The sequence below is a fragment of the Mesoplodon mirus genome, assembly GCF_964341445.2.
Source record: "Mesoplodon mirus genome assembly, chromosome: 13".
Classification (NCBI taxonomy): domain Eukaryota; kingdom Metazoa; phylum Chordata; class Mammalia; order Artiodactyla; family Ziphiidae; genus Mesoplodon; species Mesoplodon mirus.
The window spans coordinates 40,616,721-40,638,971 of record NC_138989.1 but is presented as its reverse complement, the minus strand read 5'-3'; the positions used below and the strand labels follow the sequence as shown (position 1 = coordinate 40,638,971).

Genomic DNA, 22,251 nt, shown 5'->3' with positions numbered 1-22,251 from the left:
GGTTCAGTGGGTTGTGTAGGCTTCCTGATGGAGGGGACTAGTGCCTGTGTTCCGGTGAATGAGGCTGGATCTTGTCTCTCTGGTGGGCAGGTCCACGTCTGGTGGTGTGTTTTGGGGTGTCTGTGGACTTTTTATGATTTTAGGCAGCCTCTCTGCTAATGGGTGGCGTTGTGTTCCTGTCTTGCTAGTTGTTTGGCGTAGGGCGTCCAGCACTGTAGCTTGCTGGTCGTTGAGTGAAGCTGGGTGCTGGTGTTGAGATGGAGATCTCTGGAAGATTTTTGCCGTTTGATATTATGTGGGGCTGGGAGGTCTCTTGTGGACCAGTGTCCTGAAGTTGGCTCTCCCACCTCAGAGGCACAGCACTGACTCCTGGCTCCTCAATTTGGGATGATTTGTTGTCTATTCATGTATTCCACAGATGCAGGGTACATCAAGTTGATTGTGGCGATTTAATCCGCTGCTTCTGAGGCTGCTGGGAGAGATTTCCCTTTCTCTTCTTTGTTCTCACAGCTCCCGGTCTCAGCTTTGGATTTGGCCTCGCCTCTCCGTGTAGGTCGCCGGAGGGCGTCTGTTCTTCGCTCAGACAGGACAGGGTTAAAGGAGCAGCCTCTTCGGGGACTCTGGCTCACTCAGGCCTGGGGGGAGGGAGGGGCACGGAGTGCAGGGCGAGTCTGCGGCGGCAGAGGCAGGCGTGATGTTGCACCAGCCCGCGGCATGCCGTGCGTTCTCCCAGGGAAGCCGTCCCTGGATCCTGGGACCCGGGCAGTGACGGGCTGCACAGGCTCCCCAGAAGTGGGGCGTGGACAGTGACCTGCGCTCGCACACAGACCTTGTGGCGGCGGCAGCAGCAGCCCCAGCGTCCCAAGCCCGTCTCTGGGGTCCGTGCTTTCAGCCGCAGCTCACGCCCGTCTCTGGAGCTCCTTTAAGCAGCGCTCTTAATCCCCTCTCCTCGCGCACCAGGAAACAAAGAGGGAAGAAAAAGTCTCTTGCCTCTTCGGCAGGTCCAAACTTTTTCCTGGACTCCCTCCCGGCTAGCTGTGGCGCATTAGCCCCTTCAGGCTGTGTTCACGCTGCCAGCCCCAGTCCTCTCCCTGTGCTCCGACTGAAGCCCTAGCCTCAGCTCCCAGCGCCGCCCGCCCCAACGGGCGAGCAGACAAGCCTCTCGGGCTGGTGAGTGCCGGTTGGTACCGATCCTCTGTGCGGGAATCTCTCCGCTTTGCCCTACCCAGGTACGTGGGGAGTTTCTTGCCTTTTGGGAGGTCTGAGGTCTTCTGCCAGCGTTCAGCAGGTGTTCTGTAGGAGTTGTTCCACGTGTAGCTGTATTTCTGGTGTATCTGTGGAGAGGAAGGTGATCTCCGTGTCTTACTCTTCCACTATCTTCCCCGGAAGTCTCCAGAAATTTACTTTAAAACCATATTTGTTCATGTTCTAAAGGATAAGATTAAATAGTTATGGTATATCTATACATAGCCTTAAAAAAATTTAACAAATACATATAGCATTTATTAATGTGCCCAGAACTGGTCTAAGTGTTTTGCAAGTATTAGTCTTATAACAATGCTTTGTAGTAGATTATGTTATATACACTGTTAGTGCCATGTTATTGATAAGGAAACTGGCAGAGTTTAACTTGGCCAGAGTCACACATCTAGTAAATGAGAAAGCCTGCAGTGGAGCTCAGTCTGATTCTGACATCTTACCACTGCGCAGTGCAGCGATTACAAAGAACTTGATGGACTCGGTGATGTAATGTATGTGTATGTAAGACCTCTGAACACAGGGACAGCAAAAAAAAGGCAAGTGATGAGCCAATACATAGAGCAGATCCCATGCATTAAAAAAATCCGATAAGATATATGTGTGTACACATACGTGTGTGTAAACACCCAGCATTGTATCCCAAACTGTTGGAGGTGCTTTGCCTCTGAGGAGAGGAGCATTTTCATGTCTTTACTTCCATGACTGAGAATTACATATTCTTCTATTAGTTTTTGTGTTTTTTTTTAAAGAAAAAACTCATGAAGGTATTATTAAGTAGAAGAAAGAGAGTCTAAGATATCTCAATTAAGAAAAGCCTTGGCAGTCCCAGTTTCTTGACTTGGCCCCAGCAGTGAATTTTTGCATTTACTGAGATCTCAGGGTGTATATAGTAAAGCCTTCTTTTCTTCATCTCTTATACATTCCCGTTCTCCTTTGTCTTCCCGGTGAGGCAGCAATAAACCTACCATTTCTTTTCATTACATTGAGCTGCTACATGTCTCTCTGCGTTCTGCAGTATTTTATGCTAATGAATGAGCTTTTTTTTGTGCATTCCGATAGTAGTTTTGTGAAGGTTACTTTATTTTTAATTGTGCATATCTGTAAGAATGTGGATGTTTAGAGGGGGAAAATCAGAGCCAAGACAGCTGGCATTCAACCTCGATGGCACCTTGGGATTGTTCACGTGATCATGACTTTAGTCAGCAGGCTTCGTGAAAGATGTGATTCTCACAGGAGAGGTAAATAATAGTAGGTGGAAGGTTGGAAAGATCATCAGACTATTCCAGAGAAAACCAAGATAAGTTTGTTACCTAATGAATTTGTTGAAGATCTCATGGTGCGACTGTTTGCTGGCAGGATATGGTAAGCAGAGTTGAAAGGTTGCAATTCAGGTCAGAGGGCCCCTGCCCAATCATTAAATTATTTTTGGAAGTCTACTGTGATTGTGTCATTCTAGCAGATAGAATTTAAAACCTATCCTGTGAAATACACAATAGACTTCTAGTACCCCAGTTCACAATGTATAATGGATCATCGTTCTCAGAAAGCCTCAATGTTGTCAGTCAAAAACAGTCTGGAATTCCTTTGAAAAATTATCCACAAAAATGGTATATGTGGTTGCTCCTTAGCCCACTATGAAGATTTTTGGTCTTTGTGTCCCCATGACCTTTATATGCCATTTCCTAATTCTGATATGAGGCAGACTTATTAATAGTCATCATCTCACTGCTCACCAGTAGACTGCAAGCTCCTCGAAGCCAAGGAGAATGTTTGGGTAGTCTTTGTATTTCCTTCAAGGCCTAGAACAATATACTCCACATCGTTAGATGCTCTGGGAAGATTTATGAAATTGAACTGATACTAATTAAATTTGCTGTTTTCTGTGACTTCCTTTCCAGGAACATGTTATGTAGAGGCAGCAGCATGTCAGTTTGCTGTGTGTGTTGGACATCACAGTTTCCATTTTCTTACTACATAGGAACTCTCCAAGATCACCATGCCAGTTATATTTAACGAGCCTTTGAGCTTCCTCCAGCGACTCACGGAATATATGGAGCATACGTACCTCATCCACAAGGCCAGTTCATTTGCTGATCCTGTGGAAAGGATGCAGGTATGTGTCAAGCAAGCACTGGGAAAGGTTTAAGTCTTAGGAAGTCTTCTCTGCCACCTTCTCCCCTCCCCCTGCCCCAAACACATATACACAGAATTCATGTTAAGTCCAGTGTGAGGTTAGCAAACATTATCATTACATAGTCAGCATGTTTGGAGAGCCGTCTGTGTTCCTTCCCCGCCACCCTCTAGTCAGAGTGCCACCATAGTGGAAAGACCAACGAGAATTGCAAGAGAAGCAGAACGTGGTCCAAAACCAAACCTGGATGTTGGTGAGCTGTTTCTGAGTCTTTGTTTTAGAAAGTAGCATTGTGTTAGGGTAAAAATATTCAACCTTTCTTTCAGACTTTCTCAGTGTTCCCAAGAAGGAATAGATACATACATACACAGATAAATATGTATATTTATGCTTATCTGTATATAAATATACACATACTACTATAGGTTAAAAGAAAGGACAACAAGGAATTGCACTTTTTTATTTTCCTCTGAAGAGAAGACGTTCATGTGATGTATATGGATTGACTAGACACAGGGAGAGTATAGTAGATACATTCTTTTCCTTCCAACAAAGCAATAGCATTCTAAATGGAGTCATTCTGTCTTTTCATTTATATAAATCAGCTTTTCCCAACCTCATTGGACTTGATACCAATTTGTTTAGTTTTTTCGCCCCATCCTAAAAGTGATGTACTTTTTAGAAATTTTAAAGGAATTAAGAGTAATTTAGGATTTGAGAGTTTTTTAAAAGTCCTTGAGAGAATTTGTAGCACTGTCAGGGTGTTATAAAACACAGTTGGGATGATCAATAGGAAGAGTCTCAGAGTAATTTTCATTCTGAATATCCACGTTTGCTTATTAGATTGCTTATTAAGCCATGTTAAAAATACAAAGTAATTAAACTCCTCAAAATCATTTTGTAAATTACTATTTTCAGCAGAGTTTCCGTTCCTGAAAGAACGAGGAGCCAGCAAGGCTATTTCTAACTTCTCCTCATGCTCTGTCCCACAGTGTGTAGCTGCATTTGCTGTATCTGCTGTTGCTTCTCAGTGGGAACGTACTGGAAAGCCTTTCAACCCACTTCTGGGAGAGACTTATGAATTAGTTCGGTAAGATCTTTCACACTGTTCCAGGTGGATTGTTGAATTTCCATGATTTACATAGCTCTTCAAATGAAAATGTATATTTTTTGAGCATTTATCAACATTTTGTATGACTGAAGAAAGTTAACGATTTTGTTTGTTTCTATGATATTTATTATTTTAGAAATTATGTCAAAAATATGAAAACATACGTAAAATGAACCATTACAAGGGTTTTAGTATTCCTGATCTTGTGGGATTAGTTATCATCCTTTCTCCTTATGTAGACCATAAGGCATGATTGGATTTTTTGGTTTTGTTTTTTTTTTTTAATTAATTTATTTATTTATTTTTGGCTGCATTGGGTCCTCATTGCTGAGCACAGGCTTTCTCTAGTTGGGACGAGGAAGGGCTACTCTTCGTTGTGGTGCGCGGGCTTCTCATTGGGGTGGCTTGTCTTTGTTGCAGAGCACGAGCTCTAGGCACACAGGCTTCAGTAGTTGTGGCTAGTGGGCTCTAGAGCGCAGGCTCAGTAGTTGTGGTGTACGGGCTTAGTTGCTCCATGGCATGTGGGATCTTCCCAGACCAGAGCTCGAACCCGTGTCCCCTGCATTGGCAGGTGAATTCTTAACCACTGTGCCACCAGGGAAGTCCCTGGGTTTTTTTAATAACCATATAAAATGTATTAGCATAAACTTACACTGTTGGCATACAGGCAATGAATGTATCCAGAGTTGCATTTCCTGCTGTAGCTTGCTTCCTTACACACAGTTAGGGAATTCATTTGGCTTTAGTTTTTCTGAATCTTTCTCTTCCCTCCACAAGTTTTGATCTCATTTATTGCCTAGATGTTTGTAAAGGAGATACATTAGATTCTTCAATCTTAATATAAATGGAATGATAAGTTTTAAATTTACATGGCTAATATTGTCAATTCATGAAAATCACCCAAATTCATGTGGGTGTTGTTTATTTTAATGTGTTTAAGTAGCTAGGTTTATAATAACATCGGTTTTAGTTGTTTGGGTTGCATATGTGCAATTGCTCGTGTGTTGTCCTTCCATCAGGATGATAACAAAGGATTGTTTACTTCGTCAAATCCATTTCCTTAATACTTTAACATTGCTTTTTCAGTGAAATGACAGTAATGTATACATTCTGTGATAACAGTTTATTATATAACACTACCTTTTTTTGTTTGTTTTTTAAATCTTAAGAGATGACCTTGGTTTCAGACTCATCTCTGAGCAGGTCAGCCATCACCCACCCATTAGTGCATTTCATGCTGAAGGATTAAACAATGATTTCATCTTTCATGGCTCAATCTATCCCAAACTGAAGTTCTGGGGGAAGAGCGTAGAAGCAGAACCCAAAGGAACCATCACGTTGGAGCTCCTTGAGTGAGTCAGAATCACGCCTTTAACTCTTTTCATGTGTACCTACTCATTAGTATATACACTTGCACACAGACTTGGCCTTGTTGTTCAAAAGGTGGAGACAAAGAAACTGCTTTTATGAAGTATAAACTTTCTACCATCATGTAAAAGAATTTGAGAAACATGGCAATAGCCATTGTTAATCAGCCTAGGTATGTGTAAAAAGTTTAACTTGATGTTTGACTGTGGTGTTTGTTTGGATCTATTTTAAGATAAAATGGAGTTAATCACTGCATGACAGTTCTTATGAGACAAGCTTTCTATATATCATGGTAATAATATTTTGGTTAACCATCTTTTAAAGTGAATTCACTTTGAGAAATATTGAAATAACAATCAGATTGGTACATCTTAGACATTAGGTTAAGTTGAAAGTTCTCTTCTTTTGCAATAGAAAAACGATTGCCATGAAATACCCTTCCATTTATTTGTGTCATCTTCAGTTTCTTTCATTACTGTCTTGTTGTTTTCAATATACAGGTCTTTCACCTCCTTGTTTAAATTTATTTCTAGGTATTTTATTCTTTTTGATGCAGTTGTAAGTGGAATTAATTCTGTGCTCATGGATTGAAAAAATTAATACTGTTAAAATGTCCATACTATCCAAAGCAATGTACAGATTCAGTGCAATCTCTATCAAAATTCCAATGACGTTTTTCACACAAATAGACAATCCTGCAATTTTTATGGAATCACAAAAGACCCCAAATAACCAAAGCAGTCTTGAGAAAGAAGAACAAAGCTGGAGGCATCATGCTCCCTGATTTCAAACTGTATTACAAAGCTGTAGTAATTAAAATATATGGTATTGGCGTAAAAACAGACACATAGATCGATGGAACAGAATAAAGAGCCCAGAAATAAGTCCATGCAAATAGGGTCAGTTAATTTACGACAAAGGAGGCAAGAATATACAACAGAAGAAGGACAGTCTCTTCAATAAATGGTGTTGGGAAAATTGGACAAGCACATACAAAAGAATGAAACTGGACCCCTCTCTTATACCATACACAAAAATTAACTCAAAATGGATTACAAACTTGAACGTAAGACTGAAAACTATAAAACTCCTAGAAGAAAACATAGGCGGTAGGCTCCTTAACATAGGTCTTGGCAATGATTTTTTGACTCTGAGACCAAAAAGAACAAAAGCAAATATAAACAAGTGGGACTACATCATACTAAAAAGCTTCTGCACAGTAAAGGAAACCATCAACTAAATGAAAAGGCAGCCTACTGAATAGGAGAAAATATTTGCAAATCATGTATCTGATAATGGGCTAACATCCAAAATATATGAAGAATGCATACCACTCAATAGCAAGAAAAAAAATCCAATTAAAAAGTAGGCAGAAGATCTGAATAGACATTTTTCAAAGAAGACATACAGGTAGTCGACAGGTAAATGAAAAGATGCTCTACATCATTAACCATCAAGGAAATGCAAATCAAACCACAATGAGGTATCACCTCCCACCTGTGAGAAAGGCTAGTATCAAAAAGACTAGAAATTAATGTTGGTGAGGATGTGGAGGAAAGGGAGCCCTTGTGTACTGTTGGTGGATGTAAATTGGTGCAGCCACTATGGAAAACAGTTTGGAGGTTCCTCAAAAAATTCAAAGTGGAGCTACCTTGATCCAGCAATTCCACTTTTGAGTATTTACCCAAAGAAGACAAAAACACTAACTCAAAAAGATATCTGCACCCCCATGTCATTGCGGCATTATTATACACATTATACATATTCCATACAACAGCCAAGATATGGAAACAACTCAAGTGTCCATCATTGGATGAATGGACAAAGAAATTGTGGCATCACACACACACACACACACACACACACACACACAGAGGAATATTACTCAGCCATAAAAAAGAATGAAATTTTGCCACTTGCAACAACATGGATGGACCTCAGGAACATTATGCTAAGCGAAATAAGTCAGAGAAAGTCTAGTACTCTGTGATCTCCTTGTGTGAGAGAGAAAGAGAAAAGAAAGAAAAAACAATAAACAGACTCTAATCCCAAGGTGACTCAGATATTGAAATCTGTATCAAAGACTTTAAAGCAGCTATTATAACTATGCTCCATGACATAAAGATGAACTCTTAAAATGAATAGAAAGACATTGGAGCAAAGAAATGAAAGTATTTCTGGAAATTTTAGTACTGAAAAAATACAATAACAAAAATAATAACTGGGATAGGCTCGATAGCAGGATGAAGATAATAAAATATGTTCAGGATCCACATGCTGAAAACTATAAAACACTGATTACAGTAATCAAAGACTATGAGTAATGGAGAGTCATACTATGTCTCACTATACTTGGAATCCTTAATATAATTCAGATGTTAGTTTTCCCATAATTGATCTATAAGCAATCTATATTAACACAATCTAAATTTAAAAGTCCCAGGATGATTTTTGATACATAAAGAGAAGTTGATCCTAAAATTTATATGGAAGGGCAAATGAAACACTACAGCCAGAAGTTTTGAAAAGGAAGAACAGAATTGATGGACTCCCACTTCCTAATTTTAAGACTTAACAGTAAAGCTATTGTAATCAAGACAGTGTTGTATTGACAAAAGGATAGACACATACATCAAGGGAACAGAGAATAGAGTCCAAAAACTGACCCACAGAAACATGGTCAATTGATTTTTGACAAAGGTAAAAACACAATTCAGTGAAGAAGGGTAGTCCTCTCCACAAATGGTGTGGGAACAGTTGGAAGTATGTATGTTAAAAAAATGAACCTCAACTTACATCTCACAGCTTAAACGAAAATGAACTCAAAGTAGACCACAGGCTAAAATCTAACATACAATTATAAGCTTTTGGAAGAAAACAGGAGAAAATCTTTATGACCTTGGATTAGGCAATGACATCTTATGGATATAATACCAAGGCACAGTCTAGAAAAGACAAAATTGATAAATTAGATTTTATCAAAATGAAAAACTCTTGCTCAGTGAAAAACACTCTTCAGAGAATGGAAAGAAGCCATAGATAGATAAACATTATTTGCAAATCATTTATTAACAAAGGACTTGTATCTAGAATGTGTAAAGAATTCTCAAAACAATAAGAAAACAAACAACCCAATAAGAAATTGGGCAAAAGATGTGAACAGACACTTCACCAAAGAGATATATGGATAACAAATGAGCACACAAAAACATGCTCAACAGCATTAGTCATTAAAGAAATACAAAATCATACTGAGATACCACTACACACCTATTAGAATGTCCAAAATCAAAATAATTTTTAGAACTGACAGTACCAAGTGTTGGCAAGGATGTAGAGCAACCAGAAATCTCATATATTACTGGGGGGAATCTAAAATGGCAGAGCCACTCTGGAGAACAGAGTTAACCCTATGTTAACCAGATGACTCAGCAGTCCACTCCTAGGTGTTTACTCTGGAGAAATAAAGACTTAACGTTTTCACAAAGACCTGTGCCCAGATGTTTATAGTACTATTAATCATCAAGCAACCCAACATCCTTCAGTAAGTAAATGGTTAAACTGTGATACATCCATACAGTAGAATACTACTCAGAAATAAGGGAGAGCAAATTATTGATAAGTAGAATTTAAAATGGATTATACAAATGAAGAATATAGGTGTATTATCTCACCTATATGACATTCTGGAGAAGGCAAAACTATTGCAATGGAGAACAAATGAGTTGTTTAGGGACTAGGGTTGGGGGAGGGTTTGACCATAGAGGAGCAGCATGAGCGAATTTGTGGATGGTGTGATGGAATTGTTCTATATTTTGATTATAGTAGTAGTTGCAAAGATCTACACATGCACTAAAACTCACAGAACTAGATACACCAAGAAAAGTGAATTTTACTGTTTGTAAATTAAAAATAAATTTAGACATAAATGTACGAAGGATGTAAAATGAATGTTTTCAAAAGCAAAGGATGTGTAAAATTGGAGCTTATTCACATACACAAGTTTTCCCCTTTGGTGAACTAGAAAGTACTAAATATAGACTGTTTTCTACTTCTAATTTAATTTTGTTTATTATGTTTTCACCAAACTTTTGAATGCTTAAGATGATTATGTACATAGTTTAATTTGGAGTTTGGTAGAAAGATAGAATTTTTTTCTTAAGCTTTTGCATCCTTTTAAGAAACAATAAGAGTAGTCAGATGATACCTATTTTACTGTGGTTAACACCAGCAGAATTTTTATGGTCTTAGAGTTTAGTCACCTCCAGCAGTCTGATGTGCTATCCTGAGTAATAGCATTTGAGGCAAATGCACTTTTTAAACAGAGTAACACTTCTCACTTATTTTTCTGGGCTTTGGTTTTCTTTTTGTTCTCTAGACACAATGAAGCATATACGTGGACAAATCCTACCTGCTGTGTACATAACATCATTGTGGGGAAACTCTGGATTGAGCAGTACGGCAATGTGGAGATCACAAACCACAAGTGAGATGCTTCATCACCCTCCCCTATCGCTTCAGTTGTCATCAGAGGGTGCCAGTAGTCTTTTTTAAAAAGTTCTGGTACAGCCTGATGATAATTTAAGAACCAGGCAGTATAGCTCTGGAGTAAATAAAGCCCATCTATTTAATGAACAGATTTTATGTTAAAGTTTCTGATTAGGGGAGACTGGTGAACTCAGAGCTTCTGCAGCCTTGGGGAATGTTCATTCCCGCCTCCTTCAGCTCATTTTGCTGATCCTGATTAGCTTGCATTGTTTACATGGGGATGGGTGGCAGGAGAAACATGAAAGTTGAAAAGAGTTGAGTTCAAATCCTACTCTGTGACCTTAGGCCAGTGTCCTAGTTGGCTCGGGCAGTTGTAACAAAGCACCATGGGCCGAGTGGCTTCAACAGCAGACATTTATTTCTCACAGCTCTGGAGGCTGGGAAGTCCCTGGTCAGGGTGCTAGCAGATTTAATGCTAGGTGAAGGCCCTCTTCCTGGTTTGAAGTTGGCCGTTTTCTCAAATCGTTGTACGGCAGAGGGAAGGATCGTCTTCCCGTATCTCTTCTTAGAAGAACACTGATCCCATTCTTGAGGGTTCCACCCTTATGACCTAATTACCCCTAAATACCCTCACGTGGGTGACTAGGGCTTCACTACATGAATTTGGTGGGCAAACATTCATTCCATAGCAACAAGTCCCTTATTTTTATGAACCTTGCTTTACATTTTCTCCATGGTGGGTCCAGTACTGATTATGGGTTAATTATGATACTCTCTGTATGGAGCCTGGCATGCGTTAGGAAGTCATTAAACAGCAGCTGCTGCTAGAAAGGTTATCACAGTCACTGTTCTCTCCTACGGCTTCTGTGTTGAACGGTAACCTGAGCTCACTATCTCCTTTACAGGACTGCGGACAAATGTGTGTTGAATTTTAAGCCATGTGGCCTTTTTGGTAAGGAGTTACACAAAGTTGAAGGCTACATTCAAGATAAAAGGTAAAGTTTCCATTTTAAATGCTGACTAGTATAGGTGTCATTCACTAAATAAAATGTTGTTATTAAAATCTGCCATTACCTAGGAAACAAGCATTTAAGTAAATTGAAAAACTCTTTCTTCTGCAAGGAAGTATTTATTTCTTTAAAGAATCTGATTTGTAAGCATCTTTATAATAATATTCAGTTACAGCAAAACGCTGGTTTAATTGTTGGCTAAACATCAGTTTCTCTTGACAGCAAAAAGAAGCTGTGTGCCCTCTATGGGAAGTGGACAGAATGTTTATACAGCGTTGACCCTGCCACATTTGATGCTTACAAAAAAAATGATAAGAAAAGTACTGAAGAGAAGAAGAACAGCAAACAGGTGAACATCCCGGAAGGTGGTATCAAAGGAATCACTGGACTCTTTAAATTTGTACTAATCCTTTTGGAAGTGGCCTGGTAGCGGGTCACAGTGTGACCTTTTATACTTGGTGCTAATGCATGTAGTTTTTCTCCTTGAACCTTCTGAATGAACCAGTTATCTGCCTTGGTAGCGAATATTTGACATAGTCTCCCGTGGAGTATGGGGTGTGTGCCATGCAGTTATACACGCGGCATAGAACTCAACGTTGCTTTGGAAAGTTGGAGTTCATCTTAGTGAGACCTGTGTCCTTGTCCTCCTTTCTGTTTATGTGCATAAGCAGTTGAGATCATTTGAATATTTGAAATTTCACCCAGAATGATCACATATGTTTTCATGCATGCAGCAGTTGTGTTGCCCTCTTATATCTGAGATCCTTGAAGCTGAGAGCTTCGCAGTTAAGGGATTCGTTCCTAGACGACTGTCCTCCTCTTACTAAGCGTTCTCCTAACGGGACAGTTTAACGTTAGACTCTCTCCGTGTGAGGCCACAGGTTTTCGTCGCAGGGCCCCGGGGGGCTGGACCGCTCAGGCAGACTGAGCTAAAGAGAGCTTGCACCTATTTGGACGGGAAGCGTCGGAGGACTGATGACTTTCCAGTAACGGACATCATGATTCAGAGCACGAGCTCTGCTTAGAATCTCGTTTCTCCCACTTCTGAGTGGTTCAGTCTCGGGCAGATTCCCACCCTCTCTCCGCCTCAGCACCTTCATTTGTAAAATGGGCACAGCAATAGCACCCACATGTCAGATGAGTTGACAGAGGTCAGGGGTTCCTGGTGAGGACAGCTCAGGCCCCCCGTCTGCTCTGAGCATCACACCGGCCACCGAAGCACCATCTCAGAGCTCCCGGCTCCCCTCGCCCCGCCATGTCGAGCTCTCTGGGGCCCTTCAGGTGACTCTTACACATGCAAGAGTTTAGGAAGCCCTAACCTTCCTCAAAAACAGGTGTATGTCTGAGTGGCTTTCTTTGTAAACCGGTTACCAGGGTCCCGGGGACAGAGCAGCTGGTGCAGTTGACGGCAGTGGCACTTCCCTGGCTGGGCCCTTCTCCCCTCCCTCTGCCTCCATCTCTGGGCACAGTCCACTTTCCTCCTCCACCTGGGTCTCTGCTGCTTCTCCTTCCTTCCAGGGGTTGCACTGACGCTTCTCTGCAGTGACCCCAAGACTGACGGGGCTGGAGAAGGAATGCTCCAGGATCCCAGGCCCCAACCCGAACTCCTGGGCAGTGGCTCAGCCAACATAAGGCAGCTTGGTGAAGACATGGCCTCGTCCTCCTTTTACAGAGGTGGGGGCTGGCAAAGGAGGGCCTTGGCAAAATTGCAGAAAATCCCCCTCGTGTCCCGAAAATCCCCGGTCAGTCTTTGTAGAAAAACAGCCTTGCCCCTTGGAGAGAGAAGTCAGCCTCGTACTCACCCTGTGTCTACTCTCGCCTCCCGTGTGCATCGGCCACCGTGGATTTCTGATGTTCCCGAGCATATTTAAATGCCTTGGGGAGCTTGTCACCAGTGTTGTCCCTTCCCTGCTGCTGTTTTTAAAGTTGCATGTGTCAGCCAGTAGTTCTAGATTTGGTAACTGTGACATTGGGAATATGACTTAGCCTTCCAAAGGCTTAAATTCTTTATATATAAAACTTTATGGGTGGGCTTCCCTGGTGGCACAGTGGTTAAGAATCTGCCTGCCAATGCGGGGGACACGGGTTCGAACCCTGGTCTGGGAAGATCCCACATGCCATGGAGCAGCTAAGCCCATGTGCCACAACTACTGAGCCTGCACTCTAGAGCCAGCAAGCCACAACTACTGAGCCCACGAGCCACAACTTCTGAAGCCTGCGCATCTAGAGCCTGTGCTCTGCAACAAGAGAAGCCACCACAATGAGAAGCCCACACACCGCAACAAAGAGTAGCCCCTGCTTGCCGCAACTAGAGAAAGCCCGCGCGCAGCAATGAAGACCCAACACAGCCAAAAATAAATAAATTAAAAATAAATAAATTTTTTAAAAACTTATTTAAACAAAACTGTATGGGTTTATTACGTAAGGACTAAATATACAGAGAGCTCCTAGCAGCTCTGCCAGGTTGGGTTGGGGGGGGGTGCAACCAGAGGAAATGTTAGTTTCTTTTAGTTTCTGTTTTAGCCTTACACCTTTTTGATTGATTGATTGATTATAAATTTCTTTATTTATTTTTGGCTATGTTGGGTCTTCGTTGCTGTGTGAGGGCTCCTCATTGTGGTGGCTTCTCTTGTTGCGTAGCATCAGCTTCAGTAGTTGTGGCACTCAGGCTCAGTCGTTGTGGCTCACAGGCTCTAGAGTGCAGGCTCAGTAGTTGTGGTGCACGGGCTTAGTTGCTCCGCGGCATGTGGGATCCTCCCAGACCAGGGCTCGAACCTGTGTCCCCTGCATTGGCAGGCGGACTCTCAACCACTGAGCCACCAGGGAAGCCCCTAGCCTTACATCATTTTAAATCCTCTTTTTATAGAATGCTTTCAGGATCGCTTACAGGTTTGTGTTGTTGATAAATTTAGTTAAATGCTCCAAGAAGTTAACCTTTTCTTGCTCTCATAATGTTCCAGTCAATACTTAAAGGGGTTATTTTGGCTTTAAAATAAAAAAACTTTAAAAATATTACAACATGATAGTAAAGGCATGATGATGGTGATGATAATGGCTTGAATGCACAGAACCCTAAATGAGACAACACACAAGGCTCACGAGGCTCACAGCGCTTACTCACTAGGCCCGCATTTATTGGCTCCCTGGCCTGTGTTGAAAGGTGAGGATGTGAGAACGAGAAAGTCATGGTGGTGCCCCGGCCCTCGTACGGTTACATCCTAGTAATGCTGTGCAGTCAGCGGTGCTTATTTGACAATTTGTAAGTATATTCTTTTGAAAACATTTGTTTTGTTCATCTGTTGGTTCTTCCAGATGAGTGCTTCTGAGGAGTCAGATGAAATGCCAATGCCAGATTCCGAGAGTGTGTTTGTCATCCCTGGGAGCGTTCTCCTGTGGCGAATAGCCCCGCGGCCTCCCAATTCGACCCAGGTGAGGCTGGGCGTGCTGAGCGCGGCCTCCTGTTTACCGGGCTCTGACGGGGCTTTTTCCCCGGCCCAGGTGGGACCAGGAGGAGGCAGGTGGTCATCAGACGCTCCTAAGTCGTCCCCCTGCGCCTTCCAACCTGGGACAGGGCATTCCTGCCACCCAGGAAGGATGGTGCAGCCAGATCTAGCAAGTAAGGATTTAAATGAAGAACGGAGAATGTTGGGTTTGCTTGTAGCTCTCCTTCGAGGTGATGGTGGTGGAAGATATTCATGCTGGGAGGCCTGCTGGGGGGCTTTCTTTGAGACAGATTCCCACAGGTGTTGCAGACTTGGGTGAAAACACTGAGATGTGTGGTCTGAGAAAGGCTGACCGACCGTTGTCACCACAGAACAGGGGTAATTGTCAACTGTTTCTGCCTTCAGGGTTTCATTCTGCATTATGCCCTGGTATATGTTAATTTGAACATTTTCTTCTTTTCAGATGTATAATTTTACTAGCTTTGCAATGGTTTTGAATGAAATAGACAAGGAAATGGAGAGTGTGATTCCTAAGACAGACTGCAGGCTACGTCCTGACATCAGAGCCATGGAAAATGGGGAAATAGGTAACTAGCACCTGATGGTGGCACCAGTGAAGATTGATTTCTTTGAGGAGGGTGGTTTGTTTTACTCCTGGTCACTGTCAGCATTTTAGTATGTTAGCACAACCATCTTTAGTCTATCTTAGAGACTTTTTTTAAAGTATTTATTTATTTATTTGGTTGCTCCGGGTCTTAGTTGCAGCACGTGGGCTCCTTAGTTGCGGCAGGTGGGATGTAGTTCCCCGACCAGGGATCGAACCTGGGCCCCCTGCATTGAGAGTGTGAAGGCTTAACCACTGCGCCACCAGGGAAGTCTCTAGAGATTTTTTTTTTTAATTAAAATTCAATTTAAATTCAGAAACTTTGGTTTTAAATTTGGGAATCTGAGGTGGACCTTAGCAGCTCATATTTCATTGTCTCAGTGATACTCCCTAATTTAATGTAATACATATGGTCAGAGGCATATCTTACATATCAGAGGAGAATTGGGGACAATAATACCACACTTATCAACTTTTAACTACATTCTGACTAGTTATTTCACTACATATTTCAGAATTTAAATAGCACCTTGTGAGCCTCAAAGAAGTGCTTGGCCTTGGTTAATTCTGACATTTTATTTTGTGCTGTTAAATTTCTTCTTATTCAGTGGTTCTCAAAATGAGGGCAGTTTTTCCTCCAGGGGACGTGTGGCCGAGTCTAGAGACTTCGGCTGAAACATCTGGGGAACTGCTGCTGGCATCTAGTGGATGGGGGCCTGGGTGCTGCTAACGTCCTGCCGTGCCCAGGACAGCCCCCCATGAAGAATCATGGGGTACAGTGTGTCAGCAGGGCCAAGGCTGAGAAACCCTGCTCTAACTAAACACTGACCCTCCCTGTGAATTATCAGTGAGACAGTGCAACAGCGCTTTGGAAAGTGGTTTGAATTTCTTACGAATGGAATCTGGAGGAGCTCTGTGAGGTCTCACTAAGAATTTAGAAAATTTTCACGTGTATTCAGTTTTTCCACCTAATTTTTCACTGAAGCATTTTAACATGATTTTTTTTTACCTTAAGAGTAAGCCGGCACCTTGGGTAAATGCAGAGGTTGTTAAGGGCAAAAGCTGGAGGAGAGGACCGGGTCTTGAGTGCGAACTCGGGGATATGTTAATATTTTGACAGGATAAATTTCGTGGTGTTCGTGTTCTGATAAAATGGAGATATGCTGATACCTGACTCCATAAAGTGATTGTGCTGAGTGCTGTGCCTGGCAGTCTCTACGTGTAGAGTAACGGTTTTCACTGATGTGCTGATTCTAGATCAAGCTAGTGAAGAAAAAAAGCGACTTGAGGAGAAACAAAGAGCGGCCCGCAAGAACAGGTCCAAGTTGGAGGAGGACTGGAAGACGAGGTGCGATGAGGAGCTTGGGGCAGGGGTGGGGGGTGGGGCTGGCAGACGTGGGACTGCAGAGCCTGGCTCACTGCGCCCTGCGAGTTGTCAAGTATTTTCCACTGACTAAGTTCAAGCTGAAAGGGCCGCATGTGTGCAAAGAAAAAGGACTGTTTGGAAGTTAAGGTTAAAATATTCCTACACAATTACCACAGGTAAGTGCCAGTTAAGCAAACTATCTTTCCTTCTTATCCAGCAGAACACTGTCCCTTCTATTTTTAAGAGGGAAGGTAGAGTTACAGATTTTGGCATGAAATAGGTTCAGAGCCATTTGCTTATATATGAGTAAATTACAGGGCCATTAGCTTATACATATATCATGTATCAAGGATATTTAGACAATGCCTTTACTCTTCCAAACACAAGGGATTTGACATGTTGTGGAAATACGATTTGTTAAAGTGACATCTTGGATTCCATTCAGCAACAGAAACTGGGCAATAAAATTTGAAAGTTTTGAAAGTTTGTTCTTTTTAAGAATCAGGAGTTACTTAGTCACTTGTATTGAGTAATAGAATCTCTTGTAAATAGGAATAGAATAAAAACATTTTCTACATTTATATTATGCAATAGAAACTGTTGTCCCATTATTCAAAGTTATTAAATAAATTTCAGAGCTAATATGGGCATAATTTCACAAGCAGTTTAGTAAATATTTTTTGGTAGCCCTTTTGCATCTTACACAGTTATTAGAACTAGAAATGACCTTAGATAGTATCTAGTCCAGTGGTTTTTGGACTTTTTTTTAGCATCAAAATCTTTTTTGCCAACGAACACGTAAAGCATCTACAAATATAGAACACATGGCCACCAGACTGCTCGGGTGGGAGCTGAGCAGCATGGCTCACCTTCTCCCACCCAAACACACGCAGGATCTGGGAAACCACTGGAAAGCCATTAGTCTGGAAGTCCCCTCGTTGTATGTGAAGAAACCAAATGCTGATGTATTTCATTTAAGAGACTTGCTCAAGGACAAGTATGCCGCAGACCACGATTAGAAAGAACCACAAAAACCAAAAGCACATTGCTTTACTGCAATCCCTTCTGAAAAGATTTGATAGATTTCAGTCATTGTTTCTAGTCTCTTTTGTAGAAAACCCACTTTGTACTGTATTTCTAATTTGTTTTGTTTTTTTTTGGCCACAGTGCACAGCTTGTGGGATTTTAGTTCCCCGACCAGGGAATTGAACCCCGGGCCCATGGCAGTGAGAGCGCCAAGTCCTAACCACTGGACCGCCAGGGGATTCCCTATTTCTGACTATTAACTCCTTTATTTTTCTGGCCACATTTTCAAGTGTGCAAAGTAAGAGAAAAGTATTACTGTCAGGTAAAGTCTTATGTGCAGAAAGTAAGGAGCTTTAGACAGCTCTGTGGTAGCCTGAAAATAAAAACGAGAAGCTACGTTTGTGAGCGCCACTCCGGAGCCTTACACATGCTTGCTTCCACTGCTACCTCTTAGCATCAGTAGTTCTTATGACTATACAGACCTTAAAAATGACCCTACTGACCCTGTGTCCAAATGAATATGTGCTTGGAGTCTTTTTCCACTAGTGGTGAGAGGTGGCGTTCACTGACTGGGTCTTCTCCTGGTTGATAACGTGCTTTTTGAACAGCTTGGTTCAGTTTGTGTCGGGGCGGGGATGGGGCAGTTTGTAAAGGAGCGTGTTCTGCCAGGTAGAGCTGAAACCAGCCCTCAGAAATCAAACCCAGAACCTTATTGTAACCTGTCCCCAGTTCTTCCACACTGAAAGCTGGCTTTCCTGTTGACACCAGTCTCACTCATTTGAAAAGAATTCCAGCTTTGGGATTTTTGAGGCTTTAAACTGTGGTTCCTGCATATGGAAATGGCTGCTTGTGATCCTGCCCTGTTTTCCTAGAGGAGCCCAGAGACCTTAATAAGTGGGGTTATGTGGGGAGAAAGTGGGAGGACTGGAAATAGACACAGGATTTGAAGAGAAGGTGGGTGGTGAGGCCAAAAAACTGATGAAGTCATCTCTTCCCCCAATGCAAGCATCGTGCAGAATTAATATTTTATCTAATGTTATTTTACTGATACAGACCCATGGACTCTGTAGACTCAGCAACATGGACATCTCCTCACCCCCCTCCCTCCTTTTCTTTTGCCTCTGCTTGCCTAAAGTGTTTAATAAGACTTTGAAAAGACAGCATGGACTTCTTTGTATGTGGAGGGGCTACGCTGATGGCAGCAGAGTTTTCCAGACGTGAGTGCTGGAAATAAGAGTCTCGATGTGGAGAGAAACTCCGATCCCTAGCATCAGGCCTTCAGATCCGAGGTGCTCGTCTGTAGTGCCATGTTGCAACTCTCTCCAAGAAGTGCTCCCCGAAGGGAGGCCTTGCAGACATGGCCTTTAGAGCACTTGGCTTATGTGTGAACAAAAAAACGTTCTTTGCTGTTGAATCTACTGCTCTGCACAGTCTCTTTGCACTTGACTTTCCAGTTGTCCACTTTGTATGGAAGAAATCCTGTGGCACAGGCCTGAGGCTTGGTTAATTTTTAGAATTATTTTTGGTTACCTTGATTTTGATTTGCCTGATTTTCTGAAGTGCTTGATTTTACTAAGCCTGACTACAAAAGTGCTTTTACTACGTGAACTTTTGAGACCAAAAGGAGTAAAATTATATACTTCATATTAGACAAAAATTCTGTGACTTTGATCAAACAGTGATTCCTTAAAGTATTTCCAGCTTGGTTACCAAAGTCTGAAACACACATATCTTGATCATTTAAAGTAGACTTCTAAATTTTCTAATTAGGGAAAAGTCCCAAAAGCAAAATAATATATGTAATATTCTAGAAAATCTGGCCCAGTGGGCATTTACTATATCAGTCTTCAAGGAATTAGCCTAATCTGAAGCATTTTTTGTGTCTTAGGGTTTTTAGTGCTGCTGCAGTGATTAATAGGACCACTTGGGACTTATCAAACAAATCTAAGCTCACTCTAATTGTTAAATATTTTTAGAGGCAATTTATTTGGAAAGAATGACAAAGACATATGAAACTGTTTTCATAAATATTACTGAAAACCAAATCATATTAGAAAATGTTATACAAATTGAAATTTGAACCTTTTGAACAAATATTTTTTCATTTCCATTACCCAGAGAAAGCTGGGAATGTGGAAAATGGATGACTTGTTATTTATTTATTTATATGAATTTATTTATTTTTGGCTGTGTTGGGTCTTTTTTGCTGCGTGCAGGCTTTTCTCTAGCTGCGGCGAGCAGGGGCTACTCTTCATTGCAGTGTGAGGGCTTCTCATTGCGGTGGCTTCTCTTGTTGCAGAGCACGGGCTCTAGGCCATGCAGGCTTCAGTAGTTGTGGCGTGTGGGCTTCAGTAGTTGTGGCTCGTGGGCTCTAGAGTGCAGGCTCAGTAGTTCTGGCGTACAGGCTTAGTTGCTCTGCGGCATGTAGGATCTTCCTGGACCAGGGCTCGAACCCGTGTCCCCTGCATTGGCAGGCGGATTCTTAACCACCGCACGACCAGGGAAGCCCCATGACTTGTTTTTTAAAGGGCAAGAAAATTAGGGCAGCTCTTTCTAGAATTTGAAAGATGTTAAAATCTAGATGCAGCCTATGAATCTCTATTAGTATGGAGAAAATGAAGACCCAGGAAGATTTGGATCAGATTAATTTCAGTGGATTATGTGTAACATAGTATATTTGACAAATCATGGCCTTTAACAACTTTGATATCAGTGACTAGCTTGGGCAAGTTATTTAACTTCTCTGACATTGAACTCCTCATTTGTAAAATGAAACTAAGAGTTTGGTGGTGGGGTGGCATTTACTCTGAATCAGGCACCTTCGCATTACTGTAGGTAAGCGGTAAAAGTTAATTTCCATATTCTAATTCTTTATTCCCCATTGCTTAATAGAATGCTTTTAAGGAATGGGCCTAGGTGAACAGTTAGACAAGTACTGTTGCTGAATGCTGTGGAAAATCCTTAAACCTTTTGCGTGGTCTCATTACATATTTCGGAAAATTATTCTATATACGTGCTCTCTAAAAGCACTTAAAAGTCTCTTCGGAAATCCCTAACTCACAGAACGAAGTGAATCGCTGCAGTAGGCGAGTCTGCAAGCTAGTGAAGCAGCAGGGACCCTGTGATCTGGAACAGTTTCCCCCATAAATCTTGTCTTTCCTTTTTAAACAGGTGGTTCCATCAAGGTCCTAATCCTTACAGCGGAGCCCAGGACTGGCTTTACTCGGGCAGCTACTGGGACAGAAACTACTTCAATTTGCCTGACATTTATTAAAACATAGACAGGTTGGGGCATTTGGCTAATCTACAGATAAGACTTAAACCTGTGTTTTAAAATTTTCTTCTTTGCTTTCTACTCATCTTTTAAAGAAAAAATTCTCTCATGATAACTTGCATTTCACCCAACAAAAGTAGGGCATAAGGTGGATATTGGTGATGAAAGGTCTTTGGAAAACTGGGTAATTTTGCTATCCAAACATGCTTATTTGGAATACTATTTTATATAGAGGTATGGGAAACTGTTGGAGAATATGCTTTTTGATGGTTGCTGTTGCCATATTCACTGAAGGTTTATACCTAAATGTAACTTTAGCTTTATGGAATTATATAGTAACCCAAATCAAGTTATTTTGAATATTTTTAGGCTGTCATGCTTGAATGTTTTAGATTTAACTTCGAAATGTTTAGAATTCCCCTATATGTTTATATGCTCAAATATAGAGGTTATGCCATTTTGTAAAGACTGCATTGAAAAGATGGCTTTTCTTCTTACTAATCCTCTCAATTTTACCCCTTACCACCTCTAAAAAGAAAAAATGCCTGAATGTTCGTTCAGAAGAGATATTCCTGATTTGAAAATTCTAAACTGGAAAAGGTATTTCATTTGCTTATTTTAGTGCTCTGATTTTACTTTTATAATTTTCTATAATTGTCATTAGAATTAAAATGTTTGAATTGTACATGTTTGAATTGAAAATATGTATAAAACCTAGCAATTCACAAAAATACCCCAGAAATATAGATTTTAGTCACCATCATTACATAATGACAAACCTTTTTAAATGCTTCAACTTCCAGTGGCAAATGCCACCAGAGAAATTCAGTTGTACTCATGTATTATAAGTATCAGACTATATAAAAGGAGGTCTTGTGCATTTCAAGTTTGCAAGGCACCTGTGTACTTAAGATACGTATGGAGACCTACTGTACGGTAGCTTTGCCCCTTTAATTGGGGTACATTAATCTCATGGTATTTATCCACCCAACCCCAGACTGAGATATTGCTCCAGGGGGCCTTAGGTAGCTGCCAGTAAGTTATTTTAATGGCTGTCTTGAAGTTAACAAGTGTTATAATGAAATAATCTACCTGATGCTAAATAAAGGCTTTAGAATGTTCAAAACAGTGTGGTCTCTTTTAAACTTTGAAATATACTAATGCTGCACT

The 22,251-nt window shown here is 41.3% G+C and overlaps 1 protein-coding gene across 7 annotated transcripts in view; it reads left to right on the top strand.

Annotated features, from left to right (window-relative positions):
- Nucleotides 1-22,207, top strand: part of OSBPL1A (oxysterol binding protein like 1A) — a 220,494-nt gene extending 198,287 nt beyond the window's left edge. For all 7 annotated transcript variants that reach the window (XM_082640441.1, XM_082640439.1, XM_082640438.1 and 4 more), the window contains 10 exons: nucleotides 3,239-3,373; nucleotides 4,384-4,481; nucleotides 5,672-5,854; nucleotides 10,249-10,356; nucleotides 11,264-11,353; nucleotides 11,591-11,717; nucleotides 14,681-14,797; nucleotides 15,275-15,398; nucleotides 16,673-16,763; nucleotides 20,979-22,207. In XM_082640441.1, coding sequence (XP_082496567.1) covers nucleotides 3,239-3,373; nucleotides 4,384-4,481; nucleotides 5,672-5,854; nucleotides 10,249-10,356; nucleotides 11,264-11,353; nucleotides 11,591-11,717; nucleotides 14,681-14,797; nucleotides 15,275-15,398; nucleotides 16,673-16,763; nucleotides 20,979-21,081 — 1,176 coding nt within the window. In that variant the 3' untranslated portion in view covers nucleotides 21,082-22,207. The remainder of the gene's footprint in view (nucleotides 1-3,238; nucleotides 3,374-4,383; nucleotides 4,482-5,671; nucleotides 5,855-10,248; nucleotides 10,357-11,263; nucleotides 11,354-11,590; nucleotides 11,718-14,680; nucleotides 14,798-15,274; nucleotides 15,399-16,672; nucleotides 16,764-20,978) is intronic.
- Nucleotides 22,208-22,251: the final 44 nt, after the last annotated feature.